This window comes from Neomonachus schauinslandi, chromosome 15, assembly GCF_002201575.2.
Source record: "Neomonachus schauinslandi chromosome 15, ASM220157v2, whole genome shotgun sequence".
Lineage (NCBI taxonomy): Eukaryota > Metazoa > Chordata > Mammalia > Carnivora > Phocidae > Neomonachus > Neomonachus schauinslandi.
This window is the reverse complement of record NC_058417.1, coordinates 54,996,256-55,014,166: the sequence shown is the minus strand read 5'-3', so window position 1 is coordinate 55,014,166 and position 17,911 is coordinate 54,996,256. Positions and strand designations below refer to the sequence as shown.

The following is a 17,911-nucleotide window of genomic DNA, read 5'->3' as shown; positions in this document are numbered from 1 at the left end:
ATGATCCCAGGGTCCTGGGATCGAGCCCCGCATCGGGCTCCCTGCTCAGTGCAGAGCCTGCTTCTCCCTCTGCCTCTGCCATTCCCTCTGCTGTGCTCTTCTATCCCTCTGTCAAATAAATAAATAAAATCTTAAAAAAAAAAAAGAACACTGGGTGCACAGATGGGAGGCCTTGGTCTGAGGTATTAAAGGCATAGGAGGTAGACTGGAGTCACTAACACAGGAGATGGGGGGCCAACTCCCACACAGGAGGAGAACTCCCCCCCACACACACACCTTAAGGCTGGAGTCCAGACAGGTGGAGGCTGGGCTGTGGTGGGAGTCAAGTTTATAGTTTTAAGGACGGAAAGTTGAAGAAATGAATAGTTGGCATTGAATGACACTTTAGACCAGACAGACCTAACAGATATATACAGAATATTCCATCCAGAAACAGTGGAATACACATTCTTTTCAAGTGCACATGGAACATTCTCCAGGATAGATCACACATTAGGCCACAAAACAAGTCTCAGTAAATTTGGAGAGACTGAAAGAAGGAGGAGGAGGAGGAGGAGGAGAAATTAATAGTGATTCCCTTTTTCTCTATGAAGTAGGAGAGACATTTGGTGAGAGCAAGGGTGGGCGAGGGATTCACAGGCTCAGAGAGAGGGTCTGACGTTTTATTAACCACTGAAGAAAGGGGATAAGGTGCTGATCAAGGGATAAGTGACATCTACAGGGATTTTGAGGACTAAAACCCACAAAGGTGGAAATGAAAGACTTGAAGCCATTGATTCTGAGTAGTGCCTGCCAAGAGGGTAGCAAGGTGCAGCTCACCCTGAGGGCAGTCTTGGAGTGAAGGGAAGAACCGTCCCATTGTGAGTGCCCTCCTGTGACCCCCCCCCTGATTTGGCCCACATAGGAGGAGGTGAGCCTGAATGACCCATTCCTGCCCAGAGGGGCAAGCCCCAGCTTCTCGGGGAGTCTTGCAGTGGGACAGATACCTGTTGCTGTACCCAGACTTGCTCGCATACGTGAAGGACAGGTGAGGGCAGAACATTCCTGGAAGGGATGGGGTCCCTTTCATCCTTGAAGTTCCTGACAGCTGGGGGCTGCGGTATTTCACAAGCTTTGGAGGTCTAAGACCCTGGATTGCCTGCTGGAGAATATACCGTCCCACCTACTGCTCACTCCTGCGGAGGGCTCTGTTTGGGGAGGGGGGGGGAGCGGTGCAAAGCTGCCCTGCCCTTCTAGGTGACGCCCTAGCTGGTGACACCAGAGACCCTGGCGGCCCAGGACAGTCACCAAACGAGGGGAGGAATGGTCTCGGCTCCCCCCATCCATTCCACCCCGGCGGGAGTCCTACCTACCCCGCCCCTTCCACCTCCAACCCAGGGTCGGCTCCTCCATCCTCCCCGCCCCGCCTCAGCCGTCCTCGAGAACGGGCCCCTCATTTCTCCCGCCCTTCTGGAAGGAGCCGAGGTGCCGGGGCCAGACCGACAGGTCCTGAGGGTCCTTCCGAGGGGAGCCTCCCTGCCGCGGCTTTCCCGGCGTCAGGCGTGCGGAAGCGGCGGGTGCGGGCCGGGAGCCAGCAGGGCGCGGCCCACCCGGCAGGTGGCGGCGTCTCCCGGCGCCCCGCCCCCCTCGCCGGCCCCCCGGCCCGCGCGCGCCTGCCCTTGACCGCAGCGGGACAGCGGCCGGCCCAAACCCCGGCTCGCCCAAGTGCCCGGGGCGGAGAGCAGCGCCGGAGGGGCGCGGGCAGCTCCGCGAGCCGGGGGGCGACACGCACGCTCCCGGGGCCCGCCAACGCGGCCCGCGAGGGTGCTGCGAGCCCGGGCAGGAGCGGAGCGGCAGGGCGGGGAGGCGCCGCGGGGGCTGGAGGAGGGCAGGGCGGCAGCCTCGGGGAGGCCGGCCCGGCTCACCCGGGCCTCTGCCCTCCGCCCGGGACGGCGGCGGACCGGGCGCCCGCGGGCCAGGGCTGCATGGGGCTCCCGCGCGGCCACCTCTTCTGGCTTCTGCTCCTGCTCGCGGCTGCCTGTTCGGGGATCCTCTTCGCTCTGTACTCCTCGGCAGTGGGGCCGTACCCGGGGCCCCGGTCCGGAGCCAGGTAGGGGCTGCGGCGCGGTCCGACCGGGGGGTGGCTCAGGAGACGCGCAGGGGACGCGCGGGGCGCCCAGCCCGGGCCCTCCGTCCACCCGCCGCGTTGGCCTCGCTGGGGTGGCTCGCAGCGGGGACTCGGGCCGCGGCCTTTTGTCCCCAGAGCCTCCACCCGGGCGACCAACCTGCGCTGCCCGGGCCACAGCCTCTGCCGGGGTCCGAGAGGGACCTCGCCCCTTGCGCACCGGCCACTCGCTCCCCAAAGCCTTGTGGGTTCATTCCCTCCGGCCGTGATTCGAAACACTTTTTCTATTGTCCAGATTTGGCTGGGTCGTCTGAGTCAGATAAAAAACAGCCCCGTTTTTGTCAGGAAGGCTCCCTCCCTAACGTCACATTTCTCTGACTCTACTTTTGGGGGAGGGACCCGAGAATCCCGGTTCCAACTTTGCCGGGATCCTCGGCTCGACTGCGGCGGCTCGCCTTTCCCGCTCGCTCGGTCTGCGCCCTCCCCGCGCCCGGCGCCCCGCTCTTGCCCACCCGCTGTTTGCTCTGTTTATTTTGGATAAAGCGCCGTCTGGGCGCGATCCCGCGAAGCGGCGGACTCCCCCCGGGAACAGGGGCAGATCCTGGGCTCCATCCAAGTTCCCCTTCTCGAGCCTCCTCCGGGCTCCCCTCCCTCCCGCTCGCCCAGCGCACCTTCCTTGCATTTGTGCCCCGCGAGGATAAACCTACGAGCCTGTGTTTGGTAGGTGATGGTGCCAGTTACTGAGGAAGCCTCCAAAGAATTTGGTTTTCCGTCTGGGAGGCGGATCGAGCTGTGCGGGAGTCTGGATTTGGGAGGCCGCGAGGGCCCGCACAGGCTCGCCCACCGGCCTCGGGGCCGGGCTCTCCCTTCAGAGCACTTTCCCACCTGCGCGCCCCTCACCAAACCTTGCTCCAGGCATAACAGGATGCAAGGAAAGTTATCTGTTCTCAGGAAACGTGGTCAAAAGGCATCTAAAGTTGCAAAACAATACGAAACACCTGCAACTCATTATGAGCCCAGTCCCTCTAGAACAAAGGGTGTTCTAGCCGCTGGTAGTTGGAATTACTTCATCCCCTTGTAGTCAGAAATTGCGTAAGGTGAGCGACTGAAAATTTGAGGGTGTTAAGAGAATCCTTTGTGAATTTTATGTAAAGGTGTTTTGAAACACATTTCAACATCCTTTGAAAGTATCTAATAAACTTTAAATGTGAGGTTGTTGAACATCCATTATGCCTCAACAAAGTTTTTAAAGGTCTTTCATCTTTTATTTATTTTTTATTTTTTTAAAGATTTTATTTATTTATTTGAGAGAGAGAATGAGAGAGTACATGAGAGGGGGGAGGGTCAGAGGGGGAAGCCCGCTCCCTGCTGAGCAGGGAGCCGGATGCGGGACTCCATCCAGAGACTCCAGGATCATGACCTGAGCCAAAGGCAGTCGCTTAACCAACTGAGCCACCCAGGTGCCCTAAAGGTCTTTCATCTTTTAAAAAGCTAGTACAAGCCAAGAACTTGTCCTTTTTCTTGCTGTTCCCCTAATGTTGGCGATGTAGCTAAACCCCGGGGGGTTGGCTGGGAGGGCCTCACTGTAGGAGGAGGGTATTTAGTGCCAGGAGAGGTAGGAAACTGGACGTCTGGAGCAACTGGGAGCAGGCTGTGTGACCGCCCCCCACCACCCCCCACCTGGGGTGGGAAAGCAGATGGCCTGGCTAGCTGGAGAGCCCCGGGAGGGATGAGGGGTGGTGTTGGGACCCGGTCTTAACGGCACCTGACGGCTCTCATTGAAGGCTAGAGAGTGGAACCCAGCCCAGGAATTTACCCGTGGCAGAAGAATCTGGGTCAGGAGTTTCCAGGCATTGGGATGGCTAGACTTGTAAAAATAAATAAATAAATCTTTTTCATTGGTGGGGGAGGGGGCAGTGGTGAGGATAGATATAGGCCACCAGTTAGCTGCTGGTATCTGTTGTCAACATTATTTTGTAAAAGAAAGGACATCTGAGGGCCCAGAGTTCCTAAGCATGCGATCGAAATTGAGTAGGTTTCTTTTCATGAGAAATGGCAGTTTGGCTTTCCCCGGTTTCAGTCACCCCCAGGCACACCAGGTCTGGGAGCAGATCAGCCTCCTCCTGACATAGAGACACAGGTCGGTAGGAGCCTAATGGTAGTCAACAATGTGGCCACCGCTCCCCTCCGTCTCTTCACCTGGCCTATTTTGTCATCTCCCACTGTCACAAGAAGGGTGATATTTACCGAGTAAGATATTTACAGAGACCACACTCACGTTATATTGTTACGATCATCCTATTTTATTATCAGTTATGGTTGTTAATCTCTTACTGTGCCTCATTTATAAATTAAACTTTATCATTCGTATGTATGTAGAGGAAAAAACATAGCTTGTACAGGGTTCGGTACTATCCACAGTTTCATCCACTGCGGGTCTTGGAGCTTACCCAAGCGGAGGGGAGGTCTACTGTACAAGGTCCTTATTTCTCCTCAGGCCGGTGACACTTCTGGGAGGGGCATAGGTGGACTGGCTCCCTTGCCCACCCCTTCCAGGCTCTCCACGCAGGTGTGTCTAGAAGCCCTGGGATTCCTAAGGAGGTCTGGGAGAAGTCACTGAGCACGGAGGGGTGCTCTGGAGATGAGCAGGCCTCCCTGAGGCTGGGGTGTTCAGGACAGCAAAACAGAACTGGGGTGGGGGGCTCTCCAGCCCGTCCCCAAGCTGCCCTGGCCAGCAGCTCCTTCATCTGGTTCTCAAACCTGGCTCACGCTAGAATCACCTGGGGAGGAGGCCTAGACCGGTCAGATCAGAACTACAGGGGTGAGGCCCTGGGCGCAAGGTGTTTTTCAAAAGCTCCCTGGGGATTCTCACCGGCCCTGACTGGGGTCCCAGTTCCTCTTCAAAGGGGGTCCTGTTATGCTGAGGAGAAGAACTACAGATGGGGGGTGGGGCAGGTGGCCATCCGAGGGGGAAAGAGAGGGATGCGGGAAGGAATCATCCCTGCTCTTCCCCGGCTGCCCCTCCAGGGTCCTCTGGAAACCTGAAGTGAGGCAGGTCGCACGCTCCCTTGCAGCCCAACTGGCTCAGCACTGTCAGAAGCAAAAAAAAAAAAAAAAAGCAAGAAAAAGTGGCCTTTTTTTCCCTGCGCACCGGCCCCCGAACCCAACCCCTCCCCCTTTCTTGTGACGGGGGGGGGGGGGGGGGGGGGGGGTGGGTGGGAGACAGGAGTCTAGGAGAAGCCTGACACCCTTTTGAATAGGCAAAGGCCCCCGGTCCTTCTGTTCTGTTTGCTCTCTCCTCTGATGCAGGGGCCGCCTGGCAGGTGGGAGTGGGGGTGGAGAGTAACATCAGCCCCTTCCTCCCTCCGAAGGGACACTACAAGGTCCTTTCCCTTCTTCCTTTAGGTAACAATAGCTACCATTTAGAGGACGCTTTTTGTATGAGATAATCTTGAGTCTCTATGTGAACCCTTCCAACAACTGGAGATGTGATATGATTAATAATGATAATTAATCACTTGATTATATCTGCGGTCCAGATGCAGACACTGAGGCTCTGAGAAGTAACTTCCCTAGATCACGGGATACAAACCTAGGGAGTGAGGCTTCAGACCCCTGGCCTCCACAGGGAGCCGCAGGGCAGGAGCCAGGAACAACGGCAGGACGACCGACCCCAAGAGGAAGGGGGACCACGTCAGTCATCTGGGACCAACCCCTCTGGGGCCTTGGCAGGGAGCTCCCTCAGATGGCGGCAGGGGGCTGGCAAGCTTGCCTAGTGTATGTTTTCATCCTTGAACCAGATCTCACTGTTCTGTAAACTCCACATTTCTGCCGCTTGCCATGGGATTTCTTGGATTTCTGGGTTTAGAAGGCTGAGCAAAACATACTAATGTGACAATATTTTTGTTCCTAAAGAGGGAGACATGGGCAAAAATCAGAGCCTGGCAAGATCAAAGGAATGCCATCTTTGACTTTGACAGGCTTTGTCAGCCCCTGGAGCTAAGAGTCAGACAGAAGGTTCCGAGGGACAGGTCCGACCCTTGCTTTACTTCTGCTTCTCCCCCAGGAACGCCACATCGTCTCAAGCATTCTTTGGACGCAAGGCATCAAATGCTGGAACAAGAAAGGTACAATGGTCGACTCTTCTGGCAGTCTAGCGTCTTCAAGTTAACGGGGAGGAGGGGACAAAGAAGAGCAAACGAGAACATTCTCGGGAGACTGTTGGGCAGGAGCTCTCTGGACCCTCTAAACATGACACGTCAAGCTGAGCAGCCAGCCAGTCCTGGCCACCAGGGTTCCCTTCACCCCAGGAGCAGAGAAGGGGTGTAGCCAGGAGAAGAGTTCTTAGGAAGTCTTAACTTTTTTTTTTTTTTTTAAAGATTTTATTTATTTATTTGAGACAGAGAGAATGAGAGAGAGACAGAGAGCACATGAGAGGGGGGAGGGTCAGAGGGAGAAGCAGACTCCCTGCCGAGCAGGGAGCCCGATGCGGGACTCGATCCAGGGACTCCAGGATCATGACCTGAGCCGAAGGCAGTCGCTTAACCAACTGAGCCACCCAGGCGCCCCTTTTTTTTTTTTTAAAGATTTTATTTATTTGACAGAGATAGCAAGAGCAGGAACACAAGCAGGGGGAGTGGGAGAGGGAGAAGCAGGCTTCCTGCCAAACAGGGAGCCCGATGCAGGACTTGATCCCAGGACCCCGGGATCATGACCCGAGCCAAAGGCAGACGCTTAACAAATGAGCCACCCAGGAGCCCAGAAGTCTTACCTTTAAAAGGCATGTGAAGGGCGCCTGGGTGGCTCAGTTGGTTAAGCGACTGCCTTCGGCTCAGGTCATGATCCTGGAGTCCCGGGATCGAGTCCCACATCGGGCCCCCTGCTCAGCAGGGGGTCTGCTTCTCCCTCTGCCCTCTTCCCTCTCGTGCTCTCTGTCTCTCATTCTCTCTCTCTCAAATAAATAAATAAAATCTTTAAAAAAAAAATTAAAAAATAAAAAAAAATAAAAGGCATGTGAATTTGACAATCTACTCAAAGTACCTTTTTTTTTTTTAAGATTTTATTTGTAAGTAATCTACACTCACCGTGGGGCTTGAACTCAATGACCCCGGGATCAAGAGTCACATGCCGTACAGACTGAGCTGGCCAGGTGCCTTCTTACTATAAAATTCACACATTTTTAACCTGCTCTCCATGGAGTAAACAAGCTAACCTTGGAAAGATGCTCCATGCTTGCACAGGGGGTTGAGAACCTTCTAGGCCCTGCTCCATCACAAATCGTGCTACCTCGAGCACTTTACCCATGTTCTCTCACAAAAGCCGCATGGCAACCCTGTCCTGTAGCTTTTACAGATGGACACAGCAAGGCACAGAGAGATCAGGTCCTGGGTTTAAGAGTTGTGTTCATGCCCAAGAGACCAACCTGGGACTTGTTAGCTGAGGCCTGCGGGGGAAAAAGATTCCACTTCATGTAGAACGTAGTGACAGCTAAGCTGTTTTAGAGACAGAGCAAGTAGCCCTGGGCCGGTGAGGGGTCCCTGTCTTGAGAACAGAGGTGGGGTGGATACTCGGCCTGCAAGGCTAAAAAGAAGCCTCAGGCATCTTATGGGTACTTATGGGACATCTTTTAAGTTTCCTAAAGCCCTGTGCACCTTGAGCTGCTTGATGCGAATGGACTTATCCCCACTGGGTTTTTTGGTTTTTGTTTTTAAGATTTTTATTTATTTGACAGAGAGAGAGATAGCGAGAGCAGGAACACAAGCAGGGGGAGTGGGAGAGGGAGAAGCAGGCCTCCTGCCGAGCAGGGAGCCCAATGTGGGACTCGATTCCAGGACCCTGGGATCATGACCTGAGCCGAAGGCAGATGCTTAATGACTGAGCCACCCAGGCGCCCTCCCCACTGGGTTTTAAAAAAAGGACTTGAGGTGGCTTTTGGATACACATACCAAGGCAAAAATATAAAATAGAATGAAATGAAGAAATGGCCAAAGGAAAAATAAAGGTAGGAGAATAAGACAATGTCATGTAGAGAAGTGCGTGAACGATGGGCCACATTGTTCCCTATTCCCTATCCCATGAATAAGGAATAGGCCATAGATCTGGCTCTAAGCTTCCTGGTGGCCACAGTGAAGAGGGAAATTTGCCATTGTGTCCATGAGGTAATAGCAAGCCAGCTGCCCAAGTGAAGTACAGCCTTCCCTAATACAAAGACTGAAGAGTGTTCTCCTGGCATCTCTTAAAGAAGGCCCTGGAAAACATCCCAAAGATGAACTGAAAGGTAGTGAAATTAGTAGTTGGTTCTGCTACAATGCTTGCTTTGAAAATGTGAATTTGTTCCAATAAGATTGGTATCTTAGGAAACAATTTGAGCATAACACAAACTTTTGTTTGCTTCTGAGTGACTCTGTCATTGAGAACACTAAGGTTAAATGCAGAGAACTGCACCCAACCGAAGGGAGCCTCGAAGGAATTCACAAAATGTACACACATGCGCCCTTCAGATATGCACTTCATTGTTCTCTAACCCTCTTTGCACTACTTCACAGTAACTCACCAGCTGCCAGCCTCCTGAAGCCCACTCACACAGGCAAACGGCAAGTCTTCTCCAAGGTCAAGGGCCATATGTTTAGTAGAACATGGTAGATCTTAACCACAGGATGTGTGAGACTGTGCCTCCATCTTTGTTAGGCCCCTCGTTTGTCCTGTCATCCATCACTGACAAAGCTTTTGAGTGTTGCGCCACTCATCCCATTTCCCCAAAAGCCCTGTGGTTTTGACTGCACCCGTTTTGCATAGTGTGGTGGTTTTTAAGCATCCATAGGTAATGTTATAGCAGAAATTACTGCATAGTTCCTTCCTGCATTGGTCAAACCAGCAGTCTTAACAAAGAGCCCCCTTCAGTGGGAAGGGTAGCCCCACCCAGGGCGAGGCAGTGCGGGATTCAGACACTGGGGGTTGCAGGCAAATGGGGTGGGACCCTCTTCAGTACCCTCCCTCAAGGTCCCTGCGCGCAGAGGCACTGTATATTTTCCTAGAGCTTCTGAAAGGAATTAGCACAAACTGGGGTGTTGAAAATAAGAGAAATTGATTTTTTCACAGTTCCGGACTCCAGAATCCAAAATCAAAGGGTCAGCAGGGCCACCTTCCTGAAAGTTCCAGGGAAGAATCCTTTCTTGCCTCTTCTAGTTTCTGGTGGCGCCAGAGGTTCTGTGGCTTATGGCCAGGCCACTCCAGTCTCTGTGTGTCTTCACGGGCTTTATAAGGACGCCAGTCATTGGATGAGGGCCCACCCTAAACTAGTATGACATCATCCTAATTAATTACATCTGCAAAGACCATATTCCCAAATAAGGTCACATTCTGAGGTTCTGGGCAGACACAAGGGGGCGGGGGGACACTAGTCAACCCAGTCCAGGTACCACCTGGACGAAAATGATCATCATCTTTCCAGCAGCCCGTCCCATACAAATCTTACAGTGAGAACAGCCAGAGCTAGGATTTGGATCCAAGCTGACGGATTCCAAAGCCCAGGCTGCAATTCCTCCACCAAAGGGCAGGCGGGTCTTACCCATTTGGTGGGAAAACGCCCCAGGGTTGCTCTAAGTGTAAAGTGAAGGAGTAAGAGGCCAGAGCCACCAGGCCCTGGATAGGTGGCATCCAGGAGAGAGAGGACTGGGCAGGGTAAATCCAGAAAGCTCTCTGACCCCCACCACGCCGCTGTGCCGCAAGCCAGCTCAGCCGGCAGGTCTGGGGGTGGACCAAGTCTGCGGGCGAAGCGTAGCTCTTCCAACCAGCCTGCAGGGCCTGCACGCTCCTAGGAAGGTTGCCACCAGCCACAGCCCCCAGCTAAGGGAGCTCGGCACTCTCTATCTCCTGCCCCACAGAGCCCGCACTGCCGACACTCCCTTTATCTGGCCATCCAGAAGCACCCCCACTTCCGTGCCCTGTTTGAGCTCTCCACTCCAGTGCTGCTCTCGGGGGACCTCTTCACTCAGGAGCTCTGGAACAGACTGAGCCAGCACAAAGCCCCCTATGGCTGGCAGGGGCTCTCCCGCCAAGGTAATTGGAAGTGGCTGCTGCTTGCCGAGCCCTCTGGCCCCAGAGAATCCCTTCCTCCTGCTTTTGGCCCAGGTGCCAGCCCTGCCGTCACAGCACCTTATGGGGACCCCCCCACCCCTCACCCCCTTCCCCCCCACCCCCCACCCCCCTGCCCCTTTCTTTCCAGGAAGGTCTCAGGGCTCAACCCCCCCACCCCTGCTGTGTGACTCCTGCCGTACCTACCAGCCCCTACAAGCACGAGGGGGTCAGGGAGGGGGCTTGATGTGCCTGCTGACCAGGGCTCACCTCCTGGGGCCAGCGTCCCAAGGCGGCTGAGAACGGGCCGGGGGTCCTCAGCCAGCCTGCCCATGGTTCCCGCTGTGGGAAACCGCCCAGAGCACCCCCTGCCCTTCAATCTGCCTCACATTTTATTGTGGAGCATACAGTCTTGAGAGGACTAGTTATTTGAGTTCTTGAGGTGACTGAGGGTACAGCCAAATCCTCCCCGCCCAGTTCAGCCTGCATGGCCCCACTGACATTTTGCTCTCCCCCCGCCCTCTGTGCCTTGGATGGGGCTGGTGTCAGGCCTCTGGCAGGGGGCGTGCCAGAAACAGTCTCAGGACAGCCCCGACCCACATGACAGCCCCCGCTCATGACGCCCTGCCTGGTCTGGCACCCACAGCCATCAACTCCACCCTGAGCCTCCTGAATGGCTCAGAGAGCTCCGAGCTGTTCACCGCCTCTGGGAAGCCGCTCTCCACGTGCATCCGGTGTGCGGTGGTGGGGAACGGAGGCATCCTGAATGGTTCCCGCCAGGGGCTGAACATCGATGCCCATGACTACGTGTTCAGGTATGCGGCGCAGGAGCCAGGGAGGAGGTGGGAGAGGAGCTGGGAATGGAGCTAGTCCCCAGCCAGCCCCTGGGGGAGCATCCTCTGGGAGGGCCATGGCCGTCGGGACGGGCAGGCGGGCCTGGACGAAGGCCTACGTGCAGACAGACCCCGAAGATGGGAGTGCCAGCAGGGAGGGAGCCGCCGGGGCCAGATGTGCCCATTTCACAGGCCATCCCTTGAGGTCTGGAGGAGCAGGGACGGGCTGGATGGGGCACTGGTGCTGCCTTGGGCAAGGGGCACGGTCTGCACAGAGGCCTGGGGGCAGGCGCGGCAGAACCCCGGGGAAGGAAGTACACACACAGCATGTGTGACCATCGGGAGGCTGACGGACCTCTGTTTGGACCAGACTCAACGGTGCTGTGATCAAAGGCTTCGAGAAGGATGTGGGCACCAAGACCTCCTTCTACGGCTTCACTGTGAACACAATGAAGAACTCCCTCATCTCCTACTGGAACTTGGGCTTCACCTCCGTGCCACAAGGCCAGGTGAGGCTTCTGAGGGGCCTGCCACTGTCACTGACGGTCGGTGGCACTGTTCCCGGAGTCCCCTCTGTGAGGCGAACCACAGCGGCCCCAGTCCAGTAGATGGAGAGCTCGTGCCAGGATCCTGGGTGCATGTGATGGGGCCACTGAGGAGGGGGATCCGGGCAGGGACACCCCGTGGTTTCTGGCAGCACAGAACTGCTCTGGAGTAGAGCATGAAAGCCTAATATTCACTGGAAGCTTATGGGGTGCCAGGCTCTTTATGGGATGCCATGTCAGCCCCATTTTACTGCTGAGGAGACTAAGGCTGGGTGCCCTTCCTTCAGCAAGGACTCCCCCCTCCCCCCCACCCAGAGCTCACGCTACACACAGGGGAAGGGTACTTAGCGCCTCTTCTGTTCCCGGCAGTAAACATGGTCAGCTGCCTGTTTCCTGATGGCAGCACATCCATCCAAGGCCACCACGAAGCTAAAATCAGCAACCTCCAGGCCCCTCTGACCACACTAGCACAAGGGCTGTCTCCCATTTCCCTGAGCTGCATTCCTGATCCCACAGCAGCCTAGGAGGGAGGCTGAGTTTCAAAGGCATGGAACCGCGTGCCCAGCCAGGGAGCAGGGAGCCAGAATTCGAGGCCACCCACTGCCTGCGGCTTGTGCAGTCTCACCCAGTTGCGGGAACACTGCTCCTCCCTTCAAGAGCCGTCTGCGTGCCACATAAAGAGGGGAGATCCCAGGATAAGGGCTCTGTGGTGCTCGATAAGACCGGGCCGAGTTTCTGGAAGCTTCCTCCTCTGAGCAGGAAATCCAGGAGTGTCGTAGACACAGCAGGACCTCTCTTAGCTCGTGACAGAACAAAAGAGAGCAGCTTTTATTTCTGGCCACACTACCTGTATGAGTTACCACTGCGTTAATAAATTACCCCAGACTTGGTAAACGACAAACATTTATTATCTTACAGTTTCAGGGGGTCAGGAATTCGGGAACAGCTTAGCACAATGGTCTTGGCTCAGGATCAGCAGGGGCTATGGGCACTTGAAGGCTTGAAGGAGGCCAGAGTCAAGATGGCGCCTCTCTAGGCTACTAGAGTGTCCCCAGGTCATGGTGGCTCACTTCACCCAGCACGAGGGGTCCCAGGGAGCTTTATAGCCTCGTCTCCAAGGTCACACACCATCCCTTCCTCTTCTTCCTATTCATTAGTCACTCAAGGGGACGGCAAGTAAGCCTCACCTACCAGATTTGTGACCACGCGCTGAAACCACCATGGTACCCAGGAGTGGGGGTGACAGGCAGAGAGCAGAAATTCCCCCATCAGGACAGGTGGCAGGACCGGGTGGAGGGCTGAGCAGGCACTGGACACAGTCTTGTTCGGGGGGGCCGGGGGGGACTGGCTCAGGGTCTCTGTTGCCCTGACAGGACCTGCGCTATATCTTCATCCCCTCTGACATCCGGGACTACGTGATGCTGAGATCGGCCATTCTGGGTGTGCCTGTCCCCGAGGGCCCTGATAAAGGGGACAGGTGAGCAGCAGAGCGGCTGTGGGGTGTGGTTGTGCTGGGACCACTGTCAGGCTGGGAAAGTGGGTGAGGACAGCAAGAAAATCCCCAAGAATTCAGTAGACTGTTGGGGAATTATGCTCTTTTTTCCTACCCCCAGAGCAGCCCAGATAACCCTCCTGGTCCCCAGGAGCCCGCCTGATGAGGTGGGCTGTAGCCCTGAAGGGCCGCTTTTCTGAGTGGAGCAGGTAGGCCCGGCTCCCCAGCTTCGGGCTGCTGGCCCCTACCCCACACAGCCCCCCAGCCGGCAGCACAGGCCCCGCTCGTCCACTCCAGACTCTGCTGGCTTGCTGAGCACACTGTGTCTGGAAGCAGAGTCGGGGGGCCGGTATCCATGGCCCTCATCCCGGTGGGCACCCTCCCAGGACTGTGCCTGTGAAACGGAGAGCAGGTGATGTGGGCCCAGTGTCCTGCAAAGAGAGAACAAAGGGCACTCTGTCTTTTCTCCCCCACCTTCCCGGGCAGTAGGCCCGTGTCCAGCTCTTTTGAACCATGTCCTGGCCTCAGCCGAACCTTCTCCCTGTGGTGCTGAGACAATTTCTTGTCCCAAAGTCAAGTCCTTAGAAATCCATGCCACCTCTGCAGCCACGAAGACCAGCCTTCCTATCTCAGTGCTTCTGGACCATGCCGCCCACCCCCGAAAGAGCAGATTCTGAGGTCCTTAGGGGTTAAGCCCTCAAAGGCCAGGCCCGCTTACTCTGGCCCACCTGCACCCCGCCCCCCCTTGTGACGATCCAACAATCACTCGTGACACCGCAGCTGGTCATGAGGGGGGGACTTTGTGACACGGGGGGACTGGGCTCTTGGGGGGGCTGGCTCAGAGACATCGATCGGGTGGTCCTAAGCCTCCCCAACACCAATGAGCTCCCCCTCCCATACCCCCAATCCATCCCCTACCCAGTCCCCCTCCCAGTCCCGGTCCAACCATATCGCCTCTTCCAACCAGCAGGCCTATTCCAGCTCTGGTGGCTCAGCCCCTTCTCCATCCCCCACCCGGGGGTCTTCCTCCCGGCCCCCCTCTCACCCTGCCACCCCATCTGCCTCACAGCCCTCTTCCCGGGCTTCGTCCCTGACCCCCAGCCCTCATATCCAACATGTGCCCCGAGGGTCTTCCCAAAACCCCACTCCACCCACCTCCAAATCTCCTTCCCAATCCGGCTTGAAATCCCTCTCTCGAAACTCTTCCCAAACGCCTCCCGTGCCTATCCCCCGGTCCCCTTCCCACAGCCCCGCCACCTCAGCCTCCTACATCGGACCCATTCGGGGCATCCCCTCCTACATCGCCCCCTACGTGCCCCGCTTCCTGAAGGAGCCCCCCTTCTTCCAGCCCCCCACCACACCCCTGCCCCAGAACCAGTGCTTCCCCTGCTCCTTCCCCTGCCCGGCCCGGGAGCCCCCTCCTATCCCGGACTCTCTCTACTTCCCCCTGCTCCCACCTCCTCCCCACCACCCCCGGGTCAACTGCTCCTTCCGCACCCCTCCCGCCCTGTTCACGCCCCCCTCCTCTCTCACCTACACCCTGCCCACTGAGGTCCTGGTGAGCGGAAAGCCACACGTGGTGCCCACGGTGCTGCCGGCCACCTTCTACACGCCCTTCTCCCGCTCCTACCCCCAGCCCCGCCCGCACCGCGCGCACCGCCGCAGGCCCAGTGCCTTTCCCCTCACCTCGCTCCCCAACTTGCCCTATGATGGCCCAGGCCGCTCTGTCCACTTCTTCCATGGGTCCTAGGCCTCAGACCTATTTCGGACCAGAAGCCTCTGCCAGGAAATTCAAGCTACTACATCCAGACTTCATCAGCTACCTGAGGGAGAGGTAGGTGTGTGTGTGTGGGGGGGGGCGGTGCACAAAGAACAGCTCCTCCCTCCATCCCCCCTGCACACCAGCCCATCACTGCAGGTCCTTTATGGCCCAGACACTGTAACCTACAGTGAGAGCTAACCTGTATTGGGCCCAACACAGGCAGTCCAAGGCGACCACAGGGAGGAACCTGGAAATACCGGCCTGATCTCACCCCTCCTTCGGTCCCTCAGTCCCTCTCCCTCTACCAGTGGTTCCAGTGGGGGGGGGGGGGCGGTCACGTGCCCCTCTGTGGAGATGTTCTGATTGTCACTAGGTAAGCAGCACTACCAGGCAGACACGGGGATGCTGTTGAGCATCATACAATACACAGAATGCCCCTGCAACAAAGAATTATTTGGCCCCAAACGTCAGTAGTGCCATGGCTGAGAAGCCCTGCTGTCACCCCCTGGCTGGCATCCCCAGAGAGCAGGTGGAGAGTGGCGAGTGGATCTGGGGAGGCCGACTGGAGCCGGCACTCACAGCCCCACTCAGCAGAGGAAGAAACAGGCTCGGAGAGGCTAGGCGGTTTGGCTGGCAAAGCGTAGATGTGAATCCGGGCTGAGGCCAGGCCTGTGGCCACCGCACTGGGCCTCACTTTTGCATGCTGAGAGTGTGTGTGCACACTTCTCTCACCAGTGACTCCAGGCCCAGGACCTGGGTGCCCTGCCCCTCATGTCCCTCATAAGGGATTCTTGCTGGGCCGAAGTCTGTGGAAAGAAAGAAACCTAGGTCTCGGGCTAAATAGGCCACCTGTGCCCTACCCACTGTGGTTACTTAGCCCAGGGGTGAAGGCAGGGTGTTGCAGAGAGGAAAGGGGACTCAGGCTGGGTTCACGCTTCTAGAGTGGGAGAGGGAAGGATCATACCGGGGGTTCTTCTGCACAGGCCTGCTCCTCTTTCTCACCCCACTCTGTTACCCACACTTGGGCGTTTGCTTCATTTGGGTTTTTTCCTATAAATGGGGAATGGACTGCACTAGAAGAGCCAGGAAGTTCTGAACGGTTTTCCAGGCCATCTGAACTGGTGGCTGGAAAGCCGAAGGGCACAACCATCGAGTGAGACCTACACCTCTTTCTTGAGTTTTGATGCCGCTTTTCGTCTCCAGGTTTTTGAAATCAAAGTTGATTAACACAAATTTTGGAAACCTATATATGCCTAGTACTGGGGCCCTCATGCTGCTGACGGCTTTGCACACCTGTGACCAGGTAAGAGGCCTTCCCTTTCGGGAGCCCACAGCAGCAGAGGACAGGTGTGGGTGGAACCTAATCTGATCCATGATAACCCCTACAGGAGGCCTGTCACCCCCAGGCCTGGGACTTGGCCTCTGCCCTCTGGGGAAGGGATTCTCCAGCTGCAGGAGCAAAAGCTGGTCTCTGGAAGGGGCAGGCGGGAGTGCCACTCCTGAGCTACCTCCACATGGGCTACGCAGGGGCCTTTCCAGGGCAGGTGCTGGGCCAGCCTTGCCCTCCTCCAGGAGCCACCTGCCCAGGCACCTCTGTCCTTCACCCCTGTGGTATTTAAGGCGCATGTTATCAAATTGTTCTTGTGAAAGCAAAATCGCAAAAGGAGTGGATAAGGACATCCTTCTAGAACTGGGCTGGGCAGCAGGTTTAGCCTTCCACAATCGTTGAAATCACTGCCTGAGACGTCCCCAGTGCCGCCCACATGAGTCCAGCAGAGGTTGAGAAGCACTTTTCAGAGAAGGGCAGTGAGCCACGCTAAAGCCAGTACAAGAGCTGGAGATCAAGGGCCGCTCCACGACGCTGTCCTATTCCTTTTCCCAATTTGTTTAAAGCAGCAGTCTCTTGACTGTGCTGCCATCAGAACGAGCAAGTAGTAATGGGCTTTTGTCTCCGCCTCGAGCTTAACGAAGGAGATCACGAATCACAGACCCGACTCTGAATCCCAGCCTGGCCACTCGCTAGCTCATGACTGAGGACATGTCCGGTTATCTCTCCGAGCGCTTCCCCACTTGTAAAATGGGGATAATACCTGAGATTATCCTGAGGCTGAGAGAACGTGTACAAGAGCCAGGGCCCGCTGTTAGCTCGAGCTCCAACTATTGTTTATGTGTGTCTTGGACAAGGTTGGGGGGGGGGGGAGGACCGTGCCTTTCCCAATTCATGTCACTTCACAATTCTGTCTGCACAGAGCTCAGTAAATGCTAATTCAATGACTATCCTTGTCCAGGTTAGTGCCTATGGATTCATCACAAGCAACTACTGGAAATTTTCTGACCACTATTTCGAGCGAATAAAGAAACCATTGATATTCTATGTCAACCACGACCTCTCCCTGGAAGCCACCCTGTGGAAGAACCTGCACAAGGCCGGCATCCTTCAATTGTACCAGCGCTGACCCTGAGGTACCCAAGCCCTTTGTTCTCGCAGAGCTGTGGACCCGTGGCCCCGGCCCCTCACGTGGCCTAAGCGGCCTCGGGTCTTTTCAGCCTCTGAGAAGGGCTCCAGCTCCCCTCCACCCACCCCTTCTTCTCTAGAGAACATTAAGAGGTGGATTTGTGACTCACTGAAGCTTGTTCATTGTGGGACACCCCATTTTGTTCTTGGGTTTCTCCAAGAAAACTCCCCTCTGGGTTGGAGACAGACATCCCGACCTTGGGTGAAGGGAAAAGACTGCTCTGCTGGATGTTTTAAAACTGAAGGTAACACAAGATGAGATTGTGACCCTCACCAGCGAAGGGCAAACATACTTCAGGGCAGAGGATCTCAAAGCCAGCAGCTGGTACGGAACCTGAGGATGTCGGTTTGACTGCAGACATGTCCACGGACCAGGGTCAAGCAGCAGGAGGCTCACACACTCCACAGCCAGACCCTCCCACGAGCACGTCCAGCTCCCAGCACCTCCACGACGACGGACTCTTAAGATGCACCTAAACCACCTGAGAACATGACCACTTTCCTCCTCCTGCCCCATGATAAAGCGGGAGCACAAACGGCAGAATGTAATTTGAACTAGGTACTTGCATAAATGACAGGATGACTCT

The 17,911-nt window shown here is 56.1% G+C and overlaps 1 protein-coding gene across 2 annotated transcripts; it reads left to right on the top strand.

Annotated features, from left to right (window-relative positions):
• Positions 1 to 1,596: 1,596 nt before the first annotated feature.
• On the top strand, positions 1,597 to 17,908 carry ST6GALNAC2 (ST6 N-acetylgalactosaminide alpha-2,6-sialyltransferase 2). Of its 2 annotated transcripts, none has more exons than XM_021680976.1 (9): positions 1,597 to 2,089; positions 6,171 to 6,231; positions 9,988 to 10,162; positions 10,824 to 10,992; positions 11,381 to 11,519; positions 12,929 to 13,032; positions 14,798 to 14,881; positions 16,013 to 16,112; positions 17,098 to 17,908. In XM_021680976.1, the coding sequence occupies exons 1-9, from the start codon at positions 1,965 to 1,967 to the stop codon at positions 17,263 to 17,265; spliced, it is 1,125 nt and encodes a 374-aa protein (XP_021536651.1). In that variant the 5' UTR covers positions 1,597 to 1,964; the 3' UTR covers positions 17,266 to 17,908. The 2 variants fall into 2 exon arrangements, with proteins under 2 accessions (XP_021536651.1, XP_021536650.1); XM_021680975.1 differs by having other exon boundaries at positions 14,684 to 14,881.
• Positions 17,909 to 17,911: the final 3 nt, after the last annotated feature.

Coding starts and splice junctions, on each gene's coding strand:
- ST6GALNAC2 (XM_021680975.1), top strand. CDS start 1,965: ATGGGGCTCCCGCGCGGCCACCTCTTCTGGCTTCTGCTCCTGCTCGCG. Junction 2,090..6,170: donor GGGCCCCGGTCCGGAGCCAG/GTAGGGGCTGCG, acceptor CTTCTCCCCCAG/GAACGCCACATCGTCTCAAG. Junction 16,113..17,097: donor CTTTGCACACCTGTGACCAG/GTAAGAGGCCTT, acceptor ATCCTTGTCCAG/GTTAGTGCCTATGGATTCAT.